The sequence below is a fragment of the Scyliorhinus torazame genome, chromosome 1, assembly GCF_047496885.1.
Source record: "Scyliorhinus torazame isolate Kashiwa2021f chromosome 1, sScyTor2.1, whole genome shotgun sequence".
Lineage (NCBI taxonomy): Eukaryota > Metazoa > Chordata > Chondrichthyes > Carcharhiniformes > Scyliorhinidae > Scyliorhinus > Scyliorhinus torazame.
Window position 1 is genome coordinate 249822011 of NC_092707.1, and position 24374 is coordinate 249846384.

At 46.7% G+C, this 24374-nt stretch overlaps 1 protein-coding gene across 1 annotated transcript in view; it reads left to right on the top strand.

The window, feature by feature from the left end:
* The window catches only part of apmap (adipocyte plasma membrane associated protein), a 77413-nt gene that overhangs the window by 13647 nt on the left and 39392 nt on the right, over nucleotides 1–24374 (top strand). The window contains exons 4-6 of the mRNA XM_072504579.1: nucleotides 15860–15952; nucleotides 16338–16454; nucleotides 18302–18476. Of these exons, the coding sequence (XP_072360680.1) occupies nucleotides 15860–15952; nucleotides 16338–16454; nucleotides 18302–18476 (385 nt within the window). The remainder of the gene's footprint in view (nucleotides 1–15859; nucleotides 15953–16337; nucleotides 16455–18301; nucleotides 18477–24374) is intronic.

Here is a 24374-nt window from a genome sequence, read left to right on the forward strand (position 1 = left end):
ACCACACAACCCTGTCATGGCAATCTCTGCAAGACGTGCCAGATCATCGACATGGATACCACCATTACACGTGAGAACACCACCCACCAAGTACGTGGTACATACTCGTGTGACTCGGCCAACGTTGTCTACCTCATACGCTGCAGAAAAGGATGTCCCGAAGCGTGGGACATTGGCGAGACCATGCAGACGCTGCGACAACGAATGAACGGACATCGCGCAACAATCACCAGGCAGGAATGTTCCCTTCCAGTCGGGGGACACTTCAGCAGTCAAGGGCATTCAGCCTCTGATCTCCGGGTAAGCGTTCTCCAAGGCGGCCTTCAGGACCCGCGACAACGCAGAATCGCCGAGCAGAAACTTATAGCCAAGTTCTGCACACGAGTGCGGCCTCAACCGGGACCTGGGATTCATGTCGCATTATATTCATCCCCCACCATCTGGCCTGCGAAATCCTACCAACTGCCATGGCTTGATACAATTCATACCTCTTTAACCTGGGGTTACCCCATCTCTGGATCTGTAAAGATTTAATCACCTGCTAATGCTCGCATTCCTAGCATTGTTTGGCATCTTTGAATTTGTCTATATATGTGTTTCTGGAACAGACCTCTGCATTCACCTGAGGAGGAGCAGCGCTCCGAAAGCTAGTGACATCGAAACAAACCTGTTGGACTTTAACCTGGTGTTGTAAGACTTCGTACTGTGCTCACCCCAGTCCAACGCCGGCATCTCCACCTAATGGAGCTGAGAGCATCGAACATTTGGGGGGGGGATAGTGGGGGTGTGTGTGTGTGGAACATAGGGTCTCGCTCTAAACAGACGATTTGCTCCTTTATATTACAGACCCATTGGGGGCGAATTGCAGGAATTATGGGGATACTGCAGGAGTTTGATCGGTTCTCAGGTTACAAACTGAATATGGACAAGAGTGAGGTTTTTGCGATCCAGGCAAGGGGGCAGGAGGGGAGACTGAGGGAGATGCCATTCAAAGTGGTGCAAGGGAGTTTTGGGTACCAGGGGATTCAAGTGGCAAGGGACTGGGGTAAGCTTCATAAACTAAATTTGGGCAGGTTGATTGAGCAAATGAAAGGGGACTTCCGTAGGTGGGACGTGCTCCCGCTGTCATTGGCGGGGAGGGTACAGACTGTGAAAATGACAGTCCTCCCAAGATTGCTGTTCGTGTTTCAGTGTCTTCCAATCTTCATCCCCAAGACATTTTTTAGGAAGATGAATGCGCCGATCTCTGGTTTTATATGGGCTGGGAAAACCTGAGGGTGAAGAAGGTCCTTCTTGAACGGGGGCGGGGGGGATTGGCCCTTCCGAACTTTATTAGTTACTACTGGGCGGCTAATATATCGATGGTTAGGAAATGGGTAGTGGGGGAGGGGTCAGTGTGGAAGTGAGTGGAGGCGGCATCTTGCAAGGACACGAGTCTGAAGGCTTTGTTAACGGCACCTCTGCCGTTCTTGCATGCTCGATACTCCACAAGCCCGGTGGTAGTGGCAGCCCTGAGGGTGGGGACAATGGAGGCAGCATATGAGACTGGAGGGGGCGTCGGTGTGGTCACCGATGTGTGATAATCACCGGTTCACTCCGGGGGGGACTGGACGGGGGATTCGGGAGGTGGCAGCGGGCAGGGATTAAGAGATTTGGTGATCTCTTCATTGAGGAGGGTTTCCCGAGCTTGGAGGAGCTAGAGGAGGAGTTTGAGTTGCTGGGTGGGAACGGGTTCCGGTACCAACAGGTACGGGATTTTGTCCGGAGGCAGGTCCTGAGCTTCCCTCGACTCCCACTGAGGGGGCTACAGGATAAGGTGATGTCAAAAGCAGGGGGAGGGGAGGGTCTCGGAAATATATAAGGAACTGATGGAGTGGGAAGGGGTTCCAATTGGGGAGGTGAAGAGGAAGTGGGAGAAAGAGCTGGGAGCGGAGTTGAAAGTCGGGTTATGTAAGGAGGCCCTGAGGAGAGTCAATGCATCCTCGTCGTGTGCCAGGCTTAAGCTGATCCAGTTCAAGGTGGTCCACAGGGCTCATATGACTGTGGCCCGGATGAGTAGGCTTTTTGAGGAGGTGGAGGCAGGTGTGGGCGGTGTGGGGGGGGGAGTCCTGTGAACCATGTACATATGTTTTGGGCATGTCCGAGGCTGAAGGGATTTTGGCTGGGATTTTCAAATGTCATGTCAGAGATCTTGGAAGGGAGGGTGACTCCGAGTCCAGAGATGGCAATATTTGGAGTGTCGGAAGATCTGGGAGCCCGGGGGGTGGGGAGAGAGGCCGATGTTTTGGCCTTTGCCTCCCTGGTGGCCCGGAGACTGATTTTGCTGGGATGGAGGGACTCGGAGCCTCCAAAATCAGGGGTTTGGGTCAGTGACATGGCAGGGTTTCTTAGGTTGGAGAAAATTAGGTTCGCCTTAAGGGGTTTATTACAGGGGTTCACTTGGAGGTGGCAGCCGTTCATCGACTTTTCGAGGAGAATTGACCATCAGCAGGGGGGTGGGAGGGGGGAAGCGGGAGGCATGGAAGTGACAAATAAGGGCAGGGAATCTAATGTATGGGTAGTTAGGGTTTGGGGCTGGGGGGGGGAAGAGTTGGGTATGTTATTGTGGGGTTTTGGTGTGTGTTGGATCTCTGTTTAAAATGTTAAAATTATAAATGCCTCAATAAAATATTTTCTGAAAAAAAAGTAAATGCATTGGAAATAGTTCAGAGAAGGTTGATCAGACTCATACCTGGAATGGGTGGGTTTGGGTGGGTTGTATTATGTGGAAGGGTTGGACAGGTTTGGCCTGTATCCACTGGAGTTTAGAAGAATAAGAGGTGACTTGATTTAAACATATAAGATACTGAGAGGTCTTGACAGTGTAGATGTTGAGAGAATATTGCCTCTCGTGGGCGAACCTAGAACGAGGGTTCACTGTTAAAAATAAGGTGTCACCCATTTAAAAGGGAGATGGGGTGAAATTTTGTAATGAGGGTCGTGAGTCTTCGGAACTCTCTTCCTCAAAGTGGTGGAAACAAGAGTCTTTGAATATTTTTAAGGCAGAGGTGGATAGACCCTTGGTATGCAAGAAGGTGAAAGGTTATTGGAGGTAGGTGGGATGCAGATTGAGGTTAAAATCAGGTCAGACATGATCTTATTAAATGGCGGAACAGGCTTGAGGCTTGAATGGCCTACTCCTGCTCCGTACGTTCTTTGTGAGACGGTGATTTGCGAAAATTAGCTGTCATATCTTCCTACATTAGGACAGTGGCGTCACTGCAAAATTATTTCATTGGCTGTCAGGGGTCTGGGGAAGTCTGAGATTTTGAAAGCCGCTATATGAATGCAAGTTCTTTGTGTCTGAGGTACGTACAGAGATTAGATTTGTGAAGGAGGTCATTCAGACTATCAAACACATGTTGGCTCTCTGTCAGCCAAATAATGTTTTTTTTTTTGCACTGAATGCTGAATTTGGGTGCATTTAAGTGCTATAGTGAGAGTTTGGTGACTGAGTGATATTAAGGGTTCATTTTTATCTAAAAGTCTAGTCGTTTATTTAGTTAATTAACTTGTGTTGCTGTTTGGTTTAGAAGAATGTGACTTTTTAATCAGTTTTAAACAAAGGTTCTACTTGCAGCTACTTGCAGCCGGAGCTTGTTAATTAGTTAATTGGATTATGCCAGTTTTCAGAGGCTAGAGTCACAGTATAAAGGTAAACCAGCTACAGTGCAGACTTTGTTTGCACTGAATGATGCATTTGAGTGCTACAGTAAGAGTTTGGTGACTGAGGGAGTTAGCTGAGGAGGGAGCAAGGTGCTCCTTTCATTTCATTTCCTCAAAGAGTGAGAAGGGAGCCAGAAGTCTACAGAGTGCAACTGATTGGGAGCAGAGTCGGAGGGCGGAGTTCCAGTTGGTCCACAGGGAAGCTACATTCTGTAAGGTAAAAGGGGATGGAGGCTAGGGCAGTTGCATGCTCCTCCTGTAGTTTGTGGGGGGTGAGGGATACCACCGGTGTCCCTGCTGACTACACCTGCGGGAGGTGCACCCAACTCCAGCTCCTCGGGGACCGTGTTGGGGAACTGGAACTGGAGCTGGATGAACTTCGGATCATCCGGGAGGCAGAGGGGGTAATAGAGAAGAGTTACAGGGAGGTAGCCACACCCAAGGTACAGTACAAGAGTAGCTGTGTTAGTCAGGGGAAGGAAAACGAACGGGCAGACAGTGCAAGGATCCCTCGTGGCCGTTCCCCTTCAAAACAAGTATACTGTTTTGGATGCTGTTGGGGGGGGATGACCTACCGGGGGAAGGCCCTAGCGGCCAGGTTTCTGACACCGAGTCTGGCTCTGTGGCTCAGAAGGGAAGGGGGGTAAATAGTGATAGGAGACTCTGGTTAGGGGAATGGATAGGAGATTCTGTGGTTGCGATCGAGACTCCCGCAAGGTATGTTGCCTCCCAGGTGCCAGGGCCAGGGATGTCTCGGATCGAGTCTACAGGATTCTTAAGGGGGAGGGGGAGCAACCAGAAGTTGTGGTGCACATAGGCACCAATGACATAGCTAAGAAAAGGGATGGGGATCTAAAAAGTGATTTTAGGGAGTTATGTTGGAAGCTAACGAGCAGAACAAGCAGAGTAGTGATCTCAGGATTGCTACCTGTGCCGCGTGCAAGTGAGGCAAGGAACAGAGAGCGAGTGCAGCTGAACACGTGGCTACAGGGCTGGTGCAGGATGGAAGGCTTCAGATATGTGGATATCATCTGGAGAAGGTGGGACCAGTACATGAAGGACGGATTGCACCTAAACTGGAGGGGTACCAATATCCTGGATGGGAGATTTGCTAGAGCTCTTCGGGAGGTTTTAAACTAGTTTGGCAGGGGAATGGGAAACAGAGCTATGGATCAGAGGATAGGGTAGCTGTTGAACAGGCATAAATAGTATGCAGCAAGTCTGTGAGGAAGGATAGACAGTTGATAGGGCAAAGTTGCACTCAGTGGAATGGGTTAAAGTGTCTGTTTCAATGCAAGGAGTGTCGGGAATAAGGGAGATGAACTTAGAGCATGGATCAGTACTTGGAACTACGATGTTGTGGCCATTATGGAGATATGGATTTCACAGGAGCAGGAATGGTTGTTAGATGTTCCGGGGTTTAGATGTTTTCAGAAGAATAGGGAGGGAGGTAAAAGAGGAGGGGGAGTGGCACTGTTAATTAGGGAGTGCACCACAGCTGCAGAAAAGGAGATAGTTGAGAAGGGTTTGTCTACTGAGTCAGTATGGGTGGAAGTCCGAAACAAGAAAGGAGCAGTCAATTTATTGGGAGTTTTCTATAGACCCCCCAATAGCAGCAGAGAGATGGGGGAACAGATTGGGTGGCAGATCTTGGAAAAGTGCAGGAGTAACAGAGTTGTTGTCATGGGTGACTTCAACTTCCCTAATATTCACTGGAACCTCCTTAGTGCAAATGGTTTGGATGGAGCAGATTTTGTCAGGTGTGTCCAGGAAGGATTCCTGACTCAATATGTAGATCGGCCGACTAGGGGGAGGCCATATTGGACTTGGTGCTCGGCAACGAACCAGGCCAGGTGTCAGATGTCTCGGTGGGAGAGCATTTTGGTGACAGAGACCACCACTCCTTGACCTTTACCATAGTCATGGAGAGGTATAGGAACACACAGTATGGGAAGGTATTTAATTGGGGGAGGGGAAATTATACTGCTATTAGACAGGAGCTGAGGAGCATAGAGTGGGAACAATTGTTCTTGGGGTGACGAATGTGATATAAAATAATTGTTTTAGAGATATTAGTTACTGTAATGTAGAGATAGGCCAGTCTCATTCTGGTGAGTTCACAGACAAAGGATTTCAGAACGCATGGCAAAGCAAGGGAGAGGTGTGTCCAGCTATGGAGGGGAAAAGGATGCTGGGTAATAGGGGGCCGGAGGAAGGGATTGGAAGTGAGCCAATTAGGATGTATGGCCAGGTCAGGAGGGGTATAGGATGACCTATGGGAATCGTGTATGTGAAACTTGATGCCAATTGAAATGTATCAGTAGAGACTTCTTTGTTCCACAGACTCACTCGATTCCGGGAGTGCAGGAGACAGGATGTGTTCTGTACTACTGTGAGTTGAGACAGACTTGCAAGTCAAATAAAATAACTAATGCTGTACCTGCAAATCCATCTCGACTTTTATTGAGGCCAGACTGACGGGTAAAGAAATTTATGTTTTATCAGGGGAAATGCACAACAGTAATGTGGGGATTGTTTGAGAAGCACTTGCTGCGAGTGCTGAATAGTTTTGTCCCACTGAGACGAGGAAGGAATGGTAAGGTGAAGGAGCCTTGGATGACAAGAGAAGTGGAGCTTCTAGTCAAGAGGAAGAAGGAAGCTTATGTAAGGTTGAGGAAGCAAGGATCTGACTCGGCTCAAGAGGGTTACAAGGTAGTCAGGAAGGAACTCAAAAATGGACTGAGGAGAGCTAGAAGGGGGCATGAAAAAGCCCTGGCGGGAAGGATTAGGGAAAACCCCAAGGCGTTCTACACTTATGTGAGAAATAAGAGGATGATCAGAGTGAGAGTAGGGCCAATCAGGGATAGTGGAGGGAACTTGTGCCTAGAATCTGACGAGATGGGGGAGGCCCTAAATGAATACTTTGCTTCAGTATTCTCCAGAGAGAGGGACATTGCTGCCCATGAGAACAGTGTAAACCAGGTTAATAGACTCAAACAGGTTGGTATTGAGGATGTGCTTGAAATTTTGAAAAGCATCAGGATAGATAAGTCCCCTGGTCCTGACGGGATATACCCAAGGTTACTATGGGAAGCGAGGGAGGAGATTGCTGCACTGTTGGTGATGATCTTTGCGTCCTTACTCTCCACTAGAGTAGTACCGGATGATTGGAGGGAGGCGAATGTTCCCCTGTTCAAGAAAGGGAATAGGGCAATCGCTAGGAATTACAGACCCATCAGTCTTGTGTCTGTGGTGAGCAAAATATTGGAAAGGATTCTGAGAGATAGGATTTATGATTATTTAGAAAAACATAGTTTGATTAAAGATAGTAAAACGTTTTACAACACCAGGTTAAAGTCCAACAGGTTTGTTTCGATGTCACTAGCTTTCGGAGCGCTGCTCCTTCCTCAGGTGAATGAAGAGGTACGTTCCAGAAACATATATAGAGACAGATTCAAAGATGCCAGACAGTGCTTAGAATGCGAGCATTAGCAGGTGATTAAATCTTTACAGATCCAGAGATGGGGTAACCCCAGGTTAAAGAGGTGTGAATTGTGTCAAGCCAGGACAGTTGGTAGGATTTCGCAGGCCAGATGGTGGGGGATGAATGTAATGCGACATGAATCCCAGGACCCGGTTGAGGCCGCACTCGTGTGCAGAACTTGGCTATAAGCTTCTGCTCGGCGATTCTGCGTTGTCGCACGTCCTGAAGGCCGCCTTGGAGAATGCTTACCCGGAGATCAGAGGCTGAATGCCCTTGACTGCTGAAGTGTACCCCGACTGGAAGGGAACATTCCTGCCTGGTGATTGTCGCACGATGTCCGTTCATTCGTTGTCGCAGCATCTGCATGGTCTCGCCAATGTACCACGCTTCGGGACATCCTTTCCTGCAGCGTATGAGGTAGACAACGTTGGCTGAGTCGCACGAGTATGTACCGCGTACCTGGTGGGTGGTGTAATCACGTGTAATGGTGGTATCCATGTCGATGATCTGGCACGTCTTGCAGAGATTGCCATGGCAGGGTTGTGTGGTGTCGTGGTCACTGTTCTGAAGGCTGGGTAGTTTGCTGCAAACAATGGTTTGTTTGAGGTTGCGCGGTTGTTTGAAGGCAAGTAGTGGGGGTGTGGGGATGACCTTGGCAAGATGTTCATCTTCATCGATGACGTGTTGAAGGCTGTGAAGAAGCTGTCGTAGTTTCTCCGCTCCGGGAAAGTACTGGATGACGAAGGGTATTCTGTTGGTTGTGTCCCATGTTTGTCTTCTGAGGAGGTCGGTGCGGTTTTTTGCTGTGGCGCGTTGGAACTGTCGATGAGTCGAGCGCCATATCCCGTTCGTACGAGGGCATCTTTCAACATCTGTAGATGTCTATTACGCTCCTCCTCGTCTGAGCAGATCCTGTGTATACGGAGCGTTTGTCCATAGGGGATGGCTTCTTTAATGTGTTTAGGGTGGAAGCTGGAGAAGTGGAGCATCGTGAGGTTATCCGTGGGTTTGCGGTAAAGCGAAGTGCTGAGGTGGCCGTCCTTGATGGAGACGAGTGTGTCCAAGAATGCAACTGATTTTGGAGAGTAGTCCATGGTGAGTCTGATGGTGGGATGGAACTTATTGATGTCATTGTGTAGTCGTTTCAGTGATTCTTCTCCGTGGGTCCAAAGGAAAAAAATGTCAGTGATGTATCTGGTGTATAACGTTGGTTGAAGGTCCTGTGCAGTGAGTAGGTCTTGTTCAAACTTGTGCATGAAGATGTTGGCGTATTGGGGTGCGAATTTGGTCCCCATGGCTGTTCCGTGTGTCTGGATGAAGAACTTGTTGTCGAAGGTGAAGACGTTGTGATCCCGAATTAAGCGGATGAGTTGCAGAATTGCTTCTGGAGATTGGCAGTTGTCAGTGTTGAGTACTGTGGCTGTTGCAGCAATGCCGTCGTCATGGGGGATGCTGGTATAGAGTGCCAAGACAACGAGGAATGTTCCTAGTTCAACTGGTCCATGGGTGCTGAGTTTCTGTAGGAAGTCCGTCGTGTCGCGACAGAAGCTGGGCGTACCTTGTACGATTGGTTTCAAGATGCCCTCGATGTAGCCAGAGAGGTTCTCACACAGGGTCCCATTGCCTGAAACGATAGGACGGCCTGGTGTGTTGGCCTTGTGTATTTTCGGTAGGCAGTAGAGATCTTCAATGCAGGGAGTACGTGGGATGAGAGCACGTAGGGTGCTCTGAAGATCTGGATCCAAGGTCTTGATCAGTCTGTTAAGTTGGCGTATGTGTTCCTTGGTCGGACCTGTGGGTAACTGTCTGTAGTGTTCTTGGTTGTTCAGTTGTCGGCATACTTCTTTGCAGTAGTCCGCTCTGTTCAGTATGACAGTGGCCCCTCGTTTGTCTGCTGGTTTGATGACGATGCTGCGGTTGGTCTTGAGAGTGCGGATGGCATTGCCTTGTGCTTGGGTGACGTTCGGGGCTGTCTTGTGAATGCGACTGATGAATCTGGCATTGACGCGACTCCTGACGGCTTGAGCATACATGTCGAGTCTAGGGCAACGGCCTTCCGGAGGGGTCCAATTTGACTCTTTCCTCTTCGGTTGCCGCACCGCAGATCTCTCGGTCTGCTGTTCTGGTTCATTGATAGTCTGCTTGGGTTCGCTGTTGGCCTCTTGGGGTCTGTGGAAGAATTCCCGGAGCCTCATTCGCCTGATGAATTCCTCCGTGTCTGCCGCAAGACTGATGGGGTCCATTTTGGTGGTGGTGCAGAAATTGAGCCCTCTGCTGAGGACTTCGATTTCGTCTGGTTGAAGGGTGTAGTCTGACAAGTTGACAATAGATTTCCCTGTATTGTTTTCTACTGTGGTACCGGGGGTGGCTTGGTTGCTGCTGTTGGCGATGCTGAGTTTCTCAAGCTTCCTGTTCTTAGTATGCATATAGGTGGCATAGTATTGTTGTCTCATCTGTTTGGCTGTGTTCTGCAGCTGGTCTGCTGCGTCCTGAGCGCAAGTTGAGAATATGGCCTCTATCTTGGTTTCCAGGTTGCGTCGTCTGCTGTAGAGCTGGCGTACGAGGTGGTTGAGGAGTGTGAGAGAGGTGCGACGGCAGAGTCTCTCAGCGAAGTCTGTGTTGTAGGTCGTCTTGAGTGGGTTTGTGATCTGTAGCCCTTTCGGGATCTTGTCTGCTTTCTTGCATCTTTGTAGAAACTTAATGTCGGTGTCTATATGCGCGATCTCCCTGGAGATTCTCTCCACTTTGAGCCGGCAGTTTGCGGTGTCGATGGTAGCCATGATGTGGAGATGCCGGCGTTGGACTGGGGTGAGCACAGTAAGAAGTATTACAACACCAGGTTAAAGTCCAACAGGTTTGTTTCGATGTCACTAGCTTTCGGAGCGCTGCTCCTTCCTCAGGTGAATGAAGAGGTATGTTCCAGAAACAAATATATAGACAGATTCAAAGATGCCAGACAATGCTTGGAATGCGAGCATTAGCAGGTGATTAAATCTTTACAGATCCAGAGATGGGGTAACCCCAGGTTAAAGAGGTGTGAATTGTGTCAAGCCAGGACAGTTGGTAGGTCGCACATACCAAAGTGTTGGTGAAACTGCCTCCAAATTCTCAATGAAGCTATTATTACCGGACTCCGAGTATTTCCCCGGGGCCATCGGGAGCGACGCTGTTGCTGGCGCCTTCAATCCCGACCCCCTGCACAATCTGTCCTCCATTCTGACCCATTAAGAATCAACCCCTCTGACTCAGCTCAGCACCTTCTCCACATTCGCTGCCCAGTAATAATATATCAGGTTCAGAAGACCCAAACCCCCTGCCTGCATTCCCCTCTGTAGCAGCACCTTTCTAACTGGCCACCTTCCCATCCCATATGAATGAGGTAATCATTCCTTCATTCTCTGTAAAAAATGCCTTTGGCAGGAAACTTGGCTGGCATTGGAAAATAAACAGAAATCGCGGCAACGCGTTCATTTTAACCGCCTGTAGCCGACCCGCCAGTGACAGAGGGAGACCTTGTGAGATCAGCTTTCACCCTCCCCACCAAACTAGAAATCTTGTACCTACGGAGCCCCCCCCAATCCCAAGAACCTGCAACCCCAGGTATCTAAAGTGAGTCCCTGCCTTACAGAAATACAGCCCCCCCACCCCCGGTCGGGACACCACAAAATACTCACTCTTGTCCCGATTTAATTTGTACCCCAAGAAAGACCCAAACAGCCGAAGCAGCTCTAATATTCCCCCTATTGACACACTCGGTTCCGACACGTATAACAAGAAGTCATCGGCATATAAGGACACCTTATGCTCTATTCCCCCTGCAATATCCCTTTGCATACCCCAAAACTTCTTAATGCGATGGCCAACGGCTCAATCGCGAGTGAAAACAGCGGGAGGAACATAGGACATCCCTGCCTTGTCCCACAGTGGAGAGAAATGTATTCCGAGCTGATGCTATTTGAGTGGACACTCTCCCTTGGCTCCTTATACAGTAGCTTTACCCATCCACAAATTGTGGGCCAATTCCAAATCGCACCAGAACTGCCATCAAGTACCCCCATTCTACCTGGTCAAACACTTTCTCGATGCCACAACCACCTCTGTTTCCTTCCCCTCCTCCGGTGCCATAACCACATTCAATACTCTCCTAACGTTCGAAAAGAGCTGCCTCCCTCTCACAAACCCCGTCTAATCTTCACCCATCACCTTCGGGAGGCACTCCTCCAGCGTAGCTGCCAGTACATTCATCAATACCTTTGCATCAACGTTTAAAAGTGGTATGGGCCTATGCGACCCACACTCCGTCAGATTCTTATCTTTTTTAAGCAACAGGGAAATCGATGCCTACCCCAAAGTTTGTGGTAACACCTTCCCTATCGCCTCCGCAAACATCCCCACCATCAGTGGTGCCAGCATATCCTTGAATTTTTTATAATATTCCACCGGAAACCCATCCGGCTCTGCCACCTTCCCCGACTGCATCCTCCCAATCACATCTTTCATCCCCTGTCCCCCTCCCCTAACCTCGGGTACTCCAGCCCATCTAGAAATTCCTGCATCTCCTGGTCTCCCACAGGTGGCTCTGACCTATACAACCTCTCATAGAATTCCTCAAAGACCTTGTTAATCTGATCCGGAGTCACCACCAACTTCCCTGCCCTGTCCCGCACCTGAACAATTTCCCTTGCCGCAACCTCCCTCTGGAGTTGACCCGCCTTCTCCCCTCCTTGCTCGTAAACTGCACCCCTTACTCGCCTCAATTGGCGGACCGCCTTTCTGGTAGATAGTCGGTCAAAGCTCATCTGTAGTTCCTTCCTCTTTTCCAACTTGGCTGGGTCCCCATCTTCTGCATAACTCCTATCTACCTCCAGCATCTCATCTATTACCCTCTGATGTTCCAACCTCTCCTCTTTGTTCACCCCAGCCTTAAACAAGATTACCTCACCAACGCCTTTAGAGCTTCCCAGACAACCGCCTTCGACATCTAACCTGTGCAGTTGAAACCTACATATTCCTCCATTACTTTTTCAATTTTGTCACAGTACCCTCGGTCCCCCAACAGTCCCACATCTAATTTACACCCTGGCCTCTGTACTACCCCCTTCTCCAGTACCATATCCACCCAATGTAGAGCATGATCTGATTGCCGTGTACACCGACCCCTTAACCCCAGCCAGCAAAGCCTTCCCCACCACGAAAAGTCAACCTTGTGGATCACTGAGAAAAACGAGTACTCCCGCTCCCTTGGGTGCAGAAAGCTCCAAGGGTCCACCCCTCCCATTTCCACCATGAGCCCAGACAATGCCTTTGCCCGTTTTGAGTCTCACCTGGTCCTTCATACTCAAGTGAGTCTCCAGCAGCATTGCTACATCGGCCTTCAAACTTTTAAGATGCGCAAGCACCCTTGACCTCTTCACTAGACCTCCCAACACCCTCACATTCCACGTGACTATCCTAACTGGGGGTCTCTCACCCCCCTCCTTATCCACCATCATCATACCACTGGGCCCTGCCCCATGAGCCTGACCCACCCCTATCCATTATTAACATCGAACCCCCTCCTCCCCCTCCCAGAATCACCCCCGCACGTCCTTTTGAAAAAACCTCACCCAGTATCGATCCTCCCACCTTGCTCGCCCATCGAAATCTGCTAACCAGGCTCCAGTGTCCGCAGCCCCCCTCTCACCTCACCTCCGTCCGCTAGGCCCCCCCCCCCTCCCAAGGCATACCGTCCCCTCCCACCCAGTCTCAGAAGAAAAAGAAAATGAATAATCCAACCCATACAATTCAATAAAATCACATATGACCGTCGCAACAAAGAATGCCAATCAAACCAAACAAAAACTTAAACTCTATAACAATGTGAAGTCAATAAAGTTAATAAAAATAATAATCGCTTATTGTCACAAGTAGGCTTCAATGAAGTTACTGTGAAAAGCCCCTAGTCGCCACATTCCGGCGCCTGTTTGGGGAGGCCAGTACGGGAATAGAACCCCCGCTGCTGGCGTTGTTCTGCATTACAAACCAGCTATTTAGCCCACTGTGCTAAACCAGCCCCAGTTACAATACAGGTCAATGAAAAGAAAGTTACAACATTTATACATTTTCCAACTCCCCAATCGCAGTCCACAATCTCTCTTCCAGCTCCACTCCTCACGTCTGTCCCAAGCCTTGTGCCTCACGAACGCCTCAGCCGTCTCCACCGTTTTGTAATAAAAATCTTTGGTGTTGTACGTCACCCTCTGCTTTGCCAGGTACACCATACCAAATCATACCCCCTTGTACAGTGTCGCTTTTACTCGACCGAATGCCGCTCGTCTCTTCGCCAACTCCACCGTCAAGTCCTGGTAAATTCGAACTCTAGCACCAGCCCACTGCATCTCCCGCTTTGTCCAGTTTAACACTCTTCTTCACGTGGTATTTATTGAAGCAGATAATTACTGCTCTTGGTGGCTCATTTACTTTGGGTTTCAGCCTTAACGACCAAATGAGCTTGGTCCAGTTCATACCGGGAGGGGTCCTCACCCTCCCCCATCAACTCCGCCAGCATCTTAGTGAAGTACTCTGTTGGCGGCGATCCCTCTGCCCCTTTGGGCAAGCCCACAATTCTCAGATTATGCCGCCTCGAGCTGTTCTCCAAAACTTCAACCTTTGCTCGGAGCCCACTGTTGACCACCAGCCTCCGCAGCAAGTCCCGAATCGAGGTGAGCTGGTCGCTGTGCTGCGACACGGCCTCCTCCACTTCCTACATCTTTTCACCTTGTTCTCTCACTTCGGCTGATGCCTTTGCCACAGCTACCCCCACCGGGCGACTGCCTCCTCGACCAATGATCTCAGTGCGACGGCCATCTCCTTCCTCAATGCCTCCATGTGCCTTGCAAACTGCTTCTCCAGCTCCACAGCCATCACCTCAGACATCTTTTCCACAGTAAGTAGAACGGCCCCACCATGCGGTCCGGCCTCCGCCATCTTGTCCGTGCTTTTGCTCGCGTTCTCACTCGACGGCGAACCCGTGTTTCCTCCCCCTTCACACCTGCTTATCGCATCCTTTAACGACTTATTATTATTCTTTCTTTCTTCAATCTTTTTTTTTTAAATTTCCCCCGGGACCAGACTTCAAACTTCTTAACAAAACAACATGTTTGCTGTACCAGGAATTATGATGGCCCTTTTTATGACATTAACAATTAACATTGATTAGGGTCAGTTTAGTGACATATTGTGTGCCTAACACAAGCAAAACTGACATTGCTTAAGCTTATTAGGTATAGGATCTGTTCAACTGATGGTGAGAAAAGGAACATTCATCCTACTCGCATTAACCATGCCTGAGTTGGCAGCACTCTTGCCTCTGAGGCAGAAAGTCATGGGCTGAAGTTCCATTCAAAGACTTGAGCACAAAATCCACACTGACACTTAGTGCGGTACTGAGGGAGTATTTCAGTGTCAGAGGTACAGTCCATTCAGTGAATTGTAAAAGATTTCTCCTAGTTGGCATGATCATTATTCATCCCTCAACCAATGTCTAAAAACATGTTACCTAGTCATTATCACATTGCTTACTTTGGGAACTGGTGCTTTAATTGGCTGTTGTCTTTCTTGCATCACAACAATCACGTACCTTTAAAAATGCATTATAGCTGTGAAGAACTTTAGGAGTTCTTTGAATCACAGAGCCCCTACAGTACAGACTGAGGCCATTCAGCCAATTGAGTCTGCACTAATCCTCCAAAAGAGCACCCTACCTAGGCCCACCCTACCTCTGCCTGATCTCCATCACCCTGCCTAATCTAATTTTTGGACACTAGGGCAATTTTAACATGACCAAACCACATAACCTGTACATAGAATTTACAGTGCAGAAGGAGGCCATTGAAATGAAATGAAATGAAAATCGCTTATTGTCACAAATAGGCTTCAAATGAAGTTACTGTGAAAAGCCCCTAGTCGCCACATTCCGGCGCCTGTTCGGGGAGGCTGTTACGGGAATCGAACCGTGCTGCTGGCCTGCCTTGGTCTGCTTTCAAAGCCAGCGATTTAGCCCTGTGCTAAACAGCCCCTGTAAAGCGATTTGGCCCATCGAGTCTGCACCGGCCCTTGGAAAGAGCACCCTAAGCCCACACCACCACCCTATCATCATTTAAAAAACATTTAGAGTACCCATTTATTTATTTTCCAATTAAGGGTCAATTTAGTGTGGCCAATCCACCTAACCTGCACATCTTTGGGTTATGGGGGTGAAACCCACGCAGACACGGGGAGAATGTGCAAACTCCACATGGACAGTGACCCAGGGCCGGGATTCGAACCCGGGTCCTCAGCGCCGTAGGCTGCAATGCTAACCACTGTGCCACATGCCGCCCCACCCTATCATCTTTGAACTGTAGGAGGAAACCCACGCAGACACGGTGGAGAACGTGCAGTCTCCCCACAGATAGTCAGCTGAGGTCGGTATTCGAACCCAAGTCCCTGGCACTGTGAGGCAGCAGCGCTAACCACTGTGCCACCATGCTGCCCTTGAGCTCATGTACCTCAAATCCAAGTCTTTCATTTCTTTCTAATTAAAAATAAAGGTGAGGAATTGAGTGATTAGATTACTAGTTTTGCTTTTATCGACTAAGTTCCTGAGTGAAGCTTGATTGTAACTGAATTCTGTGTGTGGGATCTCTGCAGAGGTGATATTCACTGGTACGGCTGATGGAAAGATTCTGAAAATAAGTGATGGACAAGTACACACCCTGGCAAGGATAGGCAAACTTCCTTGTGGTAAGTCATGCAGAAATGAGCGCTTTTCTGGATCCTGATTAGGAATAGTTTTAACATCCAGCTGTGCGTAGATGGTCCTGCAGTAAGAGTCCCTATTCAAATAGCTTTATATTCTGTTCTCTTTAACCCCAACTGCTACTGTGTTAAATCAAAGTGCAATTTTGCTACTGAGTACAAATTGGGTTAATCTAGATGAAATCAATAAATATTCATTCTAAAATTATTGGTCTGATGGAAATTAGAAATTACAATTTGAGGATGTTTCATTCATTCTCTCTCTTCCTTCACCTTCTTGCTCTCCACTTTACTTTAAAACCTACCTCCCTCTGCCCTCACCATATTCTCCCCACTCTTGATGTCACTGAAAATGGTTTCTTACACCCAGGAACAAGAGAAGATGAACCAACCTGTGGAAGACCTTTGGGTATCCGTGTTGGACCTAATGGGACTTTGTTTGTAACTGATGCCTACTATGGGCTATTCGAAATTAATCCAGTAACAGGTACAGTATTTTAATTACCTGGAACGTAATTGACCACTATGAATATGCAAGGTTTATAACTATCTGAGTTGTGTTATTTTCTCATGAGAACAAGCACTGTCCAACACCATAAAAGGTTAGGCTTCACAACCTGATGACCAAGAGAACAGTACAAGCTGTCTGCTCTGAGACTACAGGCCACTTACACAAATTTCTGGAGCGGAACTTAAGTTGCATGGGTGCCTGCAAGTGAGCCATGGCTGACACATTTGGCACTGTTTCTGGATAAAATGTAGTTCGGAACACCTCTGTCTGTGTGCTTAACTAGATTGATGCCAGGGCAGTCTCACCAGACTAATCTTCCTCTGTTTTCTGTGAAATACCTTCCATTGGACTGATTCCAATTGGTTCCTGTACAAAATGGCCCCATTGTCACTTGGCTACACAGTGAAATTCTTTGCAGGTTTAGTTTTGCTGTTCCCACTTAGTTTTCCAGCTGCCTTCTACTCATTTGCAAAGGTGCTGCCTTCAGCCATGTCCAAAAGGGGAGGTCAAAAAGTAGATAGCAAAAACATAAGTAGATCCGTGAAAAATTTCATGTGCCCTCGTATTGAACTATGTTCTGCTTTCACTGTGGAGCCAAGTAACCACTTCATACAGGAATCAATTGAAATCAGTGTGAACGAGACTGGAATGAAAGAAAATGGGATACACATTATCGCAATTTTATTGCTGCCTCTTTTGCATGATGCTATGCTATCCATAAGTAGATGGTGCCTCTGCTGACCACAAACAAATGGGCAGGTGGTAAGTCTGCCTTTATGGTTCCTCACCTGGTTTCTTCATGTTGTCCACCTAATTAGCAGCACAAAATTGGGTGCACAGTTGCTGTAAGGTCCAGGCAAAATATAAAGAAACAAAAGAGGAAATTGGAAGTTCCAACAAGAGCTCCATAGATTTGTGAGTATAAATAATACGGTAAAGGATTGAAATCTTAAGAGACCAAATAAAAACATCTTCGGTGGAGAAGAATTAAAGACTGAGATTGAGGTGAGTTTAGGTCTTGAGATGTGAAATAATTCAATGCAGTTCAAAGCACTTCACCTTTTCTGTGGAGCAATGGGATAGAAGGATAGGGGTATGGTGGGTCAGGCGATTGGGATGAAGTAAAGACACCGCGTGAAACCTACCTTCTGATATTAGATTAAGATTTGACTGGTGAGCTTGTGCTGTAGTATCTTCAATCCTGTTACAGAGAAGTAAAGAGCCCAGTCCTTGTCACCAGACTGTGCTTAATAGAAACAAAAGAATTGCCACATCCTCTCAGATATTTGTCAGCTTGGTGAAATACGGGTGGGTCCCTGCTGGGTAGAACCTTTGAGTACTGTGACAGTCACTGTCAGCCACTGCGACATGAGTGGTCTACAATTTATAAATCACTGTCTCATGAATTGTATATGTTTATACTGAATATGCTGTACATTCTGATTTGTACAGATTCAAACCGAATGCGCAGCACAAATGGGTCATTCAACTCAGCGTGTCTGCTAAAGAAGCTTCCCATTCTACTTATCTTATCCTGTTGACATGTCCTTTCATTCCTTTCACCCTCATGTACTTACCTTTATTTAAACTACCTGCTAATTCTTAAAAGCTCAAGATAATATGTTTACTTAAATGAATGTGGGTTCATTTTGTTGTAGCAGCTTGATGAAGGTCTCTGCTGAAAAATGGATGTTTAGAATGTAAACATCCAATAAGTGGAGGGTACTGTGTTCACTCTGAAATCTTTGACTAAACAGGCCTGCTTATATTTCATAATTCCAATTACGGGCAGCACTTACCTTTCCTATGGTTAATAATTTAAGGTGAAATGGAAATGCTGATCTCTGCTCAGAAGATTATCCAAGGCAGGAGAATGGCCTTTGTGAATGACCTCAGCATCACTCAAGATGGCAGAAAGATCTACTTCACAGACTCCAGCAGCAAGTGGCAGAGGAAAGATAATCGATACCTGGTGATGGAGGGCACAACTGATGGGCGGTAAGGATTTTGGATTTAAATTGCAGTTTTGATTGCTAGTTTGGAGTTTTATTATTTAGAGGCGGCAAGTTTTCTTTTTGCTTAACATCTTTTCCTTTTTGCCCTCCCTCCTGGATGCATTGACTTGTGTTTGGTACATTCAGCAGCTGTTGGCAATCCTCTACTATCTAGCCAGATGCACTTGCATAAACTCAAGTTTATAAACTAATTTATTAGGGAAGCATCATAGCCGGGTCTGACCTTCATAGTACCCTTTCTAATAGGGATCACTGAATTTTTCTCCATGGTCTGTCTTTCAGGGATAATTACCTAAGAACTAGAAGGAGGCAATTCAGTCCCTCAAGCCCATTCTGCCATTCAATAAGATCATGGCTGATCTCCTCTCTGCCTCAACTCCACATTCTTGCCCGTTTTCCATAACCATTCAACCCATTACAAATTAAAAATCTAGGGGTGGCACAGTGGTTGGCACTGCTGCCTACATCGCGTAGGACCCGGGTTCGAATCCCGGCCCTGGTCACTGTCGGTGTGGAGTTTGCACATTCTCCCCGTGTCTGCATGGGTTTCACCCCCACAAGCCAAAGATGTGCAGGGTAAGTGGATTGACCGTGCTAAATTGCCCCTTAATTGGGAAAAAAAATAATTGGGTACCCTAAATGTAAAAGAAAAAACATCTGTCTTTCTCCTCAAATTTACTCAAAGTCCCAGCAGCCACTGCACTCTGGGTTAGTGAATTCCACAGATTCACGACCCTTTGAAATAAATAATTTCTCCTCATTTTTGTTTTAAATCTGCTACCCCTTATCCTAAAACTATGACCTCTTGTTCTAGATTGCCCCACAAGAGGAAGCATCCACTCTGCGCCTACTTTGTCAATGCATCTTTATCATCTTGCATACCTCAATTAGATTTCTCTCCTTCTAAAAGCGAGAGTGTATAGGCCTAAACTGCTCAAACTCCCTTCATAAGACAAACTCCTCATCTCTGGAATCAATTTAGTGAATCTCCTTTGAACTGCTTCTAATGTAACTATATCCCTCCTCAAATAAGGGGACCAAAACTGTACACAGTACTCCCAGTGCAGTCTTACCAATGACTTGTACAGTTGCAGCAACACTTCCCTACTTTTATACCCCATTCCTTTAGCTACAAAAGGCAAAATTCCATTTCCCTTCCTTATTATCTGCATACTAGTTTTCTGAGATTCATGCACAAGGACATCCAGATCCCTCTACCGAAGCGCTCTGAAGTTTCTGTCCATTTAGATAATAAATTGCCTTTCCATTTTTCCGACCAAAATAGATGACCTCAAACTTATCCTCGATAAACTCCATCTGACAAATTTTGGCCCACTCACCTAACCTATCGATATCCATTTGTAAATTTTGTATTTCTTCATTGCAGCTTACTATCACACCTATTTTAGTGTATCAGCAAACTTAGCTATAGTACATTCTACCCCTTGAGAGGACTTAGTGCGCCCCTTTTTTTACAAGCCTCCAATATTTCCTGGCTTATACTGTGCTCCACTGTGCAACTGCTGTTTGGAATCTATGGACTGCTCCCACCAGGGACTTCTTTCCTTCACTATTTCTTATTTCTACCCAGACTAATTCCACATCTTGATCTCCAGTGCCTATATTGTTTCTCGCTACAGCACCAATACCTTCCTTTACCACCAAAGCTGCCACCACCTCCTTTACTTCTGTCTATCATTCCGAAATACTGAGCACCCTTGGATATTCAATTCCCAGACTTGGTCTTGTTGTATCCATGTCTCCGTAATCGCCACCAAATCATACTGGCTTGTCTCTAGGTTAGGTGGATTGGCCATGATAAATTGCCCTTAGTGTTGGGTGGGATTACTGGGTCATGGGAATAGGGTGGAGGTGTTGACCTTGGGTAGGGTGCTCTTTCCAAGAGCCGGTGCAGACTCGATGGGCCGAATGGCCTCCTTCAGCACCGTAAATTCTATGATTCTATGATTCTATCTGGGCTGTTAACTCATTAATTTTGTTCCGAATTCTTTGTGCATTCAGACACAAAACCTTTAAGTTTCTTCAATTATCTAATTTCTCCACTCTTGTCTGAAGTGCCCAAAAGCCGCGGCCGGCTTTCAAGTATGCTGGCTGTGAGTGGCTTTTAAATTGAGAATGCCAGCAGCGACCAGCGTTTAAATATAAATGATAGAGTCTTCGCTTCAGTAGTGGTGGCAGAGAGCAGGTCACGTACCCGGCACGTGACTTGATGTCATGGGCCCTGTATATCTATGCTTTGAACTCAAAATCACGGAGGAGAGATTCCTCCATTTTGTAACTGCCAACAAGCAAGCAACAGGCTGAAGAACTGAAGATGGTTTGTTTTGAAATAAGGAAGCGAGGGAAAGAGACCCAAACAAGCCAGGATCTCAAAACTGAATCTGCTGGAGATAGCTTCGCAGGAGAGTCATGGCAGAACAAAGCAGTGCTGGTGTAAGCTGTATGCAGAGCTCCAGGGCCCCTGGTGAACAACTCATTAAGAAGAAATTGAAATCGGGAACAAAGCAGTATTATGATTTCCTACGGTGTGTCTTTGTTAATTGTGCCAATGAGAAACAGGATGCATGTATGTTATATGCAGGGACGTACTGGCAAATGAAAGTTTTAAACCCTCAAACGTCAAAGGCATTTGAAGACTAAGCATGGTGAGTTCGAGGACGAACATCTTGATTTTTTTCAAAGGATGCAGCGAGAACTTAAATCGTCAGCTGAAGTAATGTAACATTGAATGCCAAAGCAAGTGAGATTGAGGACCAAGCAGGCTCACCTGCCACATTAATTGTAAGCATTAATGATGGGTCGCGAAGGTTGGACAGAGTGTGTCGCGGAGATTGTCTGGCATCGGTCCCGAAGTTCGACCGGTTGGTAAAACTGGGTCCCTGGAAAAAAAGTTTGAAAAACACTGCCATAGAGGACACTGCATTTATCAGCTAACCTGGTCGTTCTCAAATTTCTACTATCCTTTTTGTTCAATATTAAACACATTCCTTTTTTCTTCCAGTATGTAAGACTTCACTTACCTGCCCTGAATTTCTGCTTTAGTTGTGTCCACAAACAAATAGAATCATAGAATTGTTAGAATGCAGAATGAGGCCATTTGGCCCACCATGTCTGCACTGGCTCTCCGACTGAGCAATTTATTGCATGCCATTCCCTTACTTTCTCCTGTAACCCTGCACATCCTTCCTTTTCAGATAACAGTCTAATTCCCTTTTTAATGCCTTGATTGAACCTGCCTCCGCAATGCTCTTAGGCAGTGCATTCCAGACCCTAACCACTTGCTCTGAGAAAACATTTTTCCTCGTTGTTTTGCTTCTTTTGCCAATTACTTAAATTTGTGCCTTCTCGTTCTTGATCCTTTCAGGAGTGAGAACTTCTCCATAACTACTCTGTCCAGACCCTTCATGATTTTGAATACCTCTATCATATCGTCATGATTTTGAATGCCTTATCAGATCTCCTCTTGGCCTTCTCTAAAACAGTCCCAAAGTCTCCAATTTACCTCCATAACTAAAGTTCCTCATCCCTGGAACCATTTTTGTGAATCATTTCTCTAGTGCCTTCATATCTTTCCTAAAGTGTGGTGCCCAGAGCATAATAATAATAATCTTTATCAGTGTCGCACGTAGGCACTGCAATGAAGTTATTGTGAAAGTCCCCTAGTCGCCGCACTACAGTGCCTGTTTGGGTACACCGAGGGAGAACTCAATGTCCAATTCACCTAACAAGCACGTCTTTCGGCACTTGTGGGAGGAAACCGAGCACCCGGAGGAAACCTATGGACATTGGGAGAACAGACAGTGACCCAAGCCGGGAATCGAACCCCGGTCCCTGGAGCTATGAAGTAACAGTGCTAACCACTATGCTATCGTGAGGGTGCAATACCAGTGTCTTAGACAAGTTCGACATAAGCGCCTTGCTTTATGCCCCTTTTAATAAAGTCCCAGATAATTTATGCTTTATTAACCACGCTCTCAACCCGACCTGCCACCTTCAATGACTTGCACGTATGGGCACCCAGGTCGCTCTGTTCTTGCATATCCTTTGGAGTTGTACCCTTATATTGTGGCTCTGTGCTTCCAACAAAAATATAGCACTTGTCAAAATTCTTGTCTTTCATCAGATTGCTGTATATAGCTCCCATTTGGTATTATCTGGGAACTTTACCAGTTTGTGTTGTATTTCTAAATACATGTTTATTTAGATCATAAGCAAGGGGCCCCAATATCTGTATCTGGAGTACTCCATGCAATTATGTCTGATCTTTCTCCCTCTGCTTCTATGATTGTGCTAGTGTTTCTTGATGGCTCTTGTATCCAAGTGTTTCCCTAACCTTTCTCCTTATAAGCTTTCTAGACTTGTTTTTCCATTACATTAATGTCTCATTCATCTAACCAGGATCTAATTTGGTTAATTTTAAAATGTGTTTTCATTTTGTGACGGTTTTGACTCTTTAAATTGTCGAGGACTGAAATCCCATACCAATCGTGCAGAAGCACTAGCCACATCAGGTTTCAGCATAGCCTGGAGAGGGATTGGTGATTGGATGTGATACGTCAGTCACACAGTTGTATTGGTGTACAGACTCCATTTCATATAGCTGACATCTGCATACAAAAGTGAGGATAGCGCTCTTTCCGTATTCTACAATATAATAAGATTGTTCCTTTTGCATAGTGAGCTTTTGTCCAGAGCCATTTTGGTCTGCAGTTTTATTTATTTACAGTGCTTAGTGCAAATTGTAACCTTTTTGTTTTGAGGGGATTAGAAAGGCCTGTGAAAACAAAGTGGAACATATGTTTTCTCTTGCATTCAGTGAACCTTGGTGAGGTGCGAACTGATGAATAAGCACAGCTGTATCTGCTTGAACAAAATGAGTGCTTGAGATGCTACTGATGCCAGATTGAAATTGATCTTAACAGATATAGAACATAGAAAAATACAGCACAGAACAGGCCCTTCGGCCCACGATGTTGTGCCGAACCTTTGTCCCAGATTAATCATAGATTATCATTGAATTTACAGTGCCGAAGGAGGCCATTCGGCCCATTGAGTCCGCACTGGCTCTTGGAAAGAGCACCCTACCCATAGTCAACACCTCCACCCAACACTAAGGGCAATTTTGGACACTAAGGGCAATTTATCATGGCCAATCCACCTAACCTGCACATCTTTGGACTGTGGGAGGAAACCGGAGCACCCAGAGGAAACCCACGCACACACTGGGAGGATGTGCAGACTCCATACAGACAGTGACCCAAGCCGGAATCGAACCTGGGACCCTGGAGCTGTGAAGCAATTGTGCTATCCACAATGCTACCATGCTGCCCTTAAGAACAAATAAATCTACACTATATCATTTTACCGTAATCCATGTACCTATCCAATAGCTGCTTGAAGGTCCCGAATGTTTCCGACTCAACTACTTCCACAGGCAGTGCATTCCATGCCCCTGGGTAAAGAACCTACCTCTGACAATGATTATTGTTTTGTAACCAACATAAACAAATGAACATTTTAAGTTCACTGTCTGTGTGGAGTTTGCACTTTCTCCCCGTGTGTGCAGGGGTTTCCTCCGGGTGCTCCGGTTTCCTCCCACAGTCCAAAGATGTGCAGGTCAGGTGGATTGACATGCTAAATTTCCCCTCAGTGTCCAAAACGTTGGGTGGTGGTGCTGGGTTACGGGGATAGGGTGGAGGTGTGGGCTTAAAAAGTGTGCTCTTTCCAAGGGCCGGTGCAGATTTGATGGGCCCAGTGGCCTCCTGCACTGTAAATGCAATGATTCTATTCTAAGTCACTTTTGTTTTTAAAAAAAAAAAAATCTGTTATTAAAATGTTCACAAAATATCAACAACAAAAT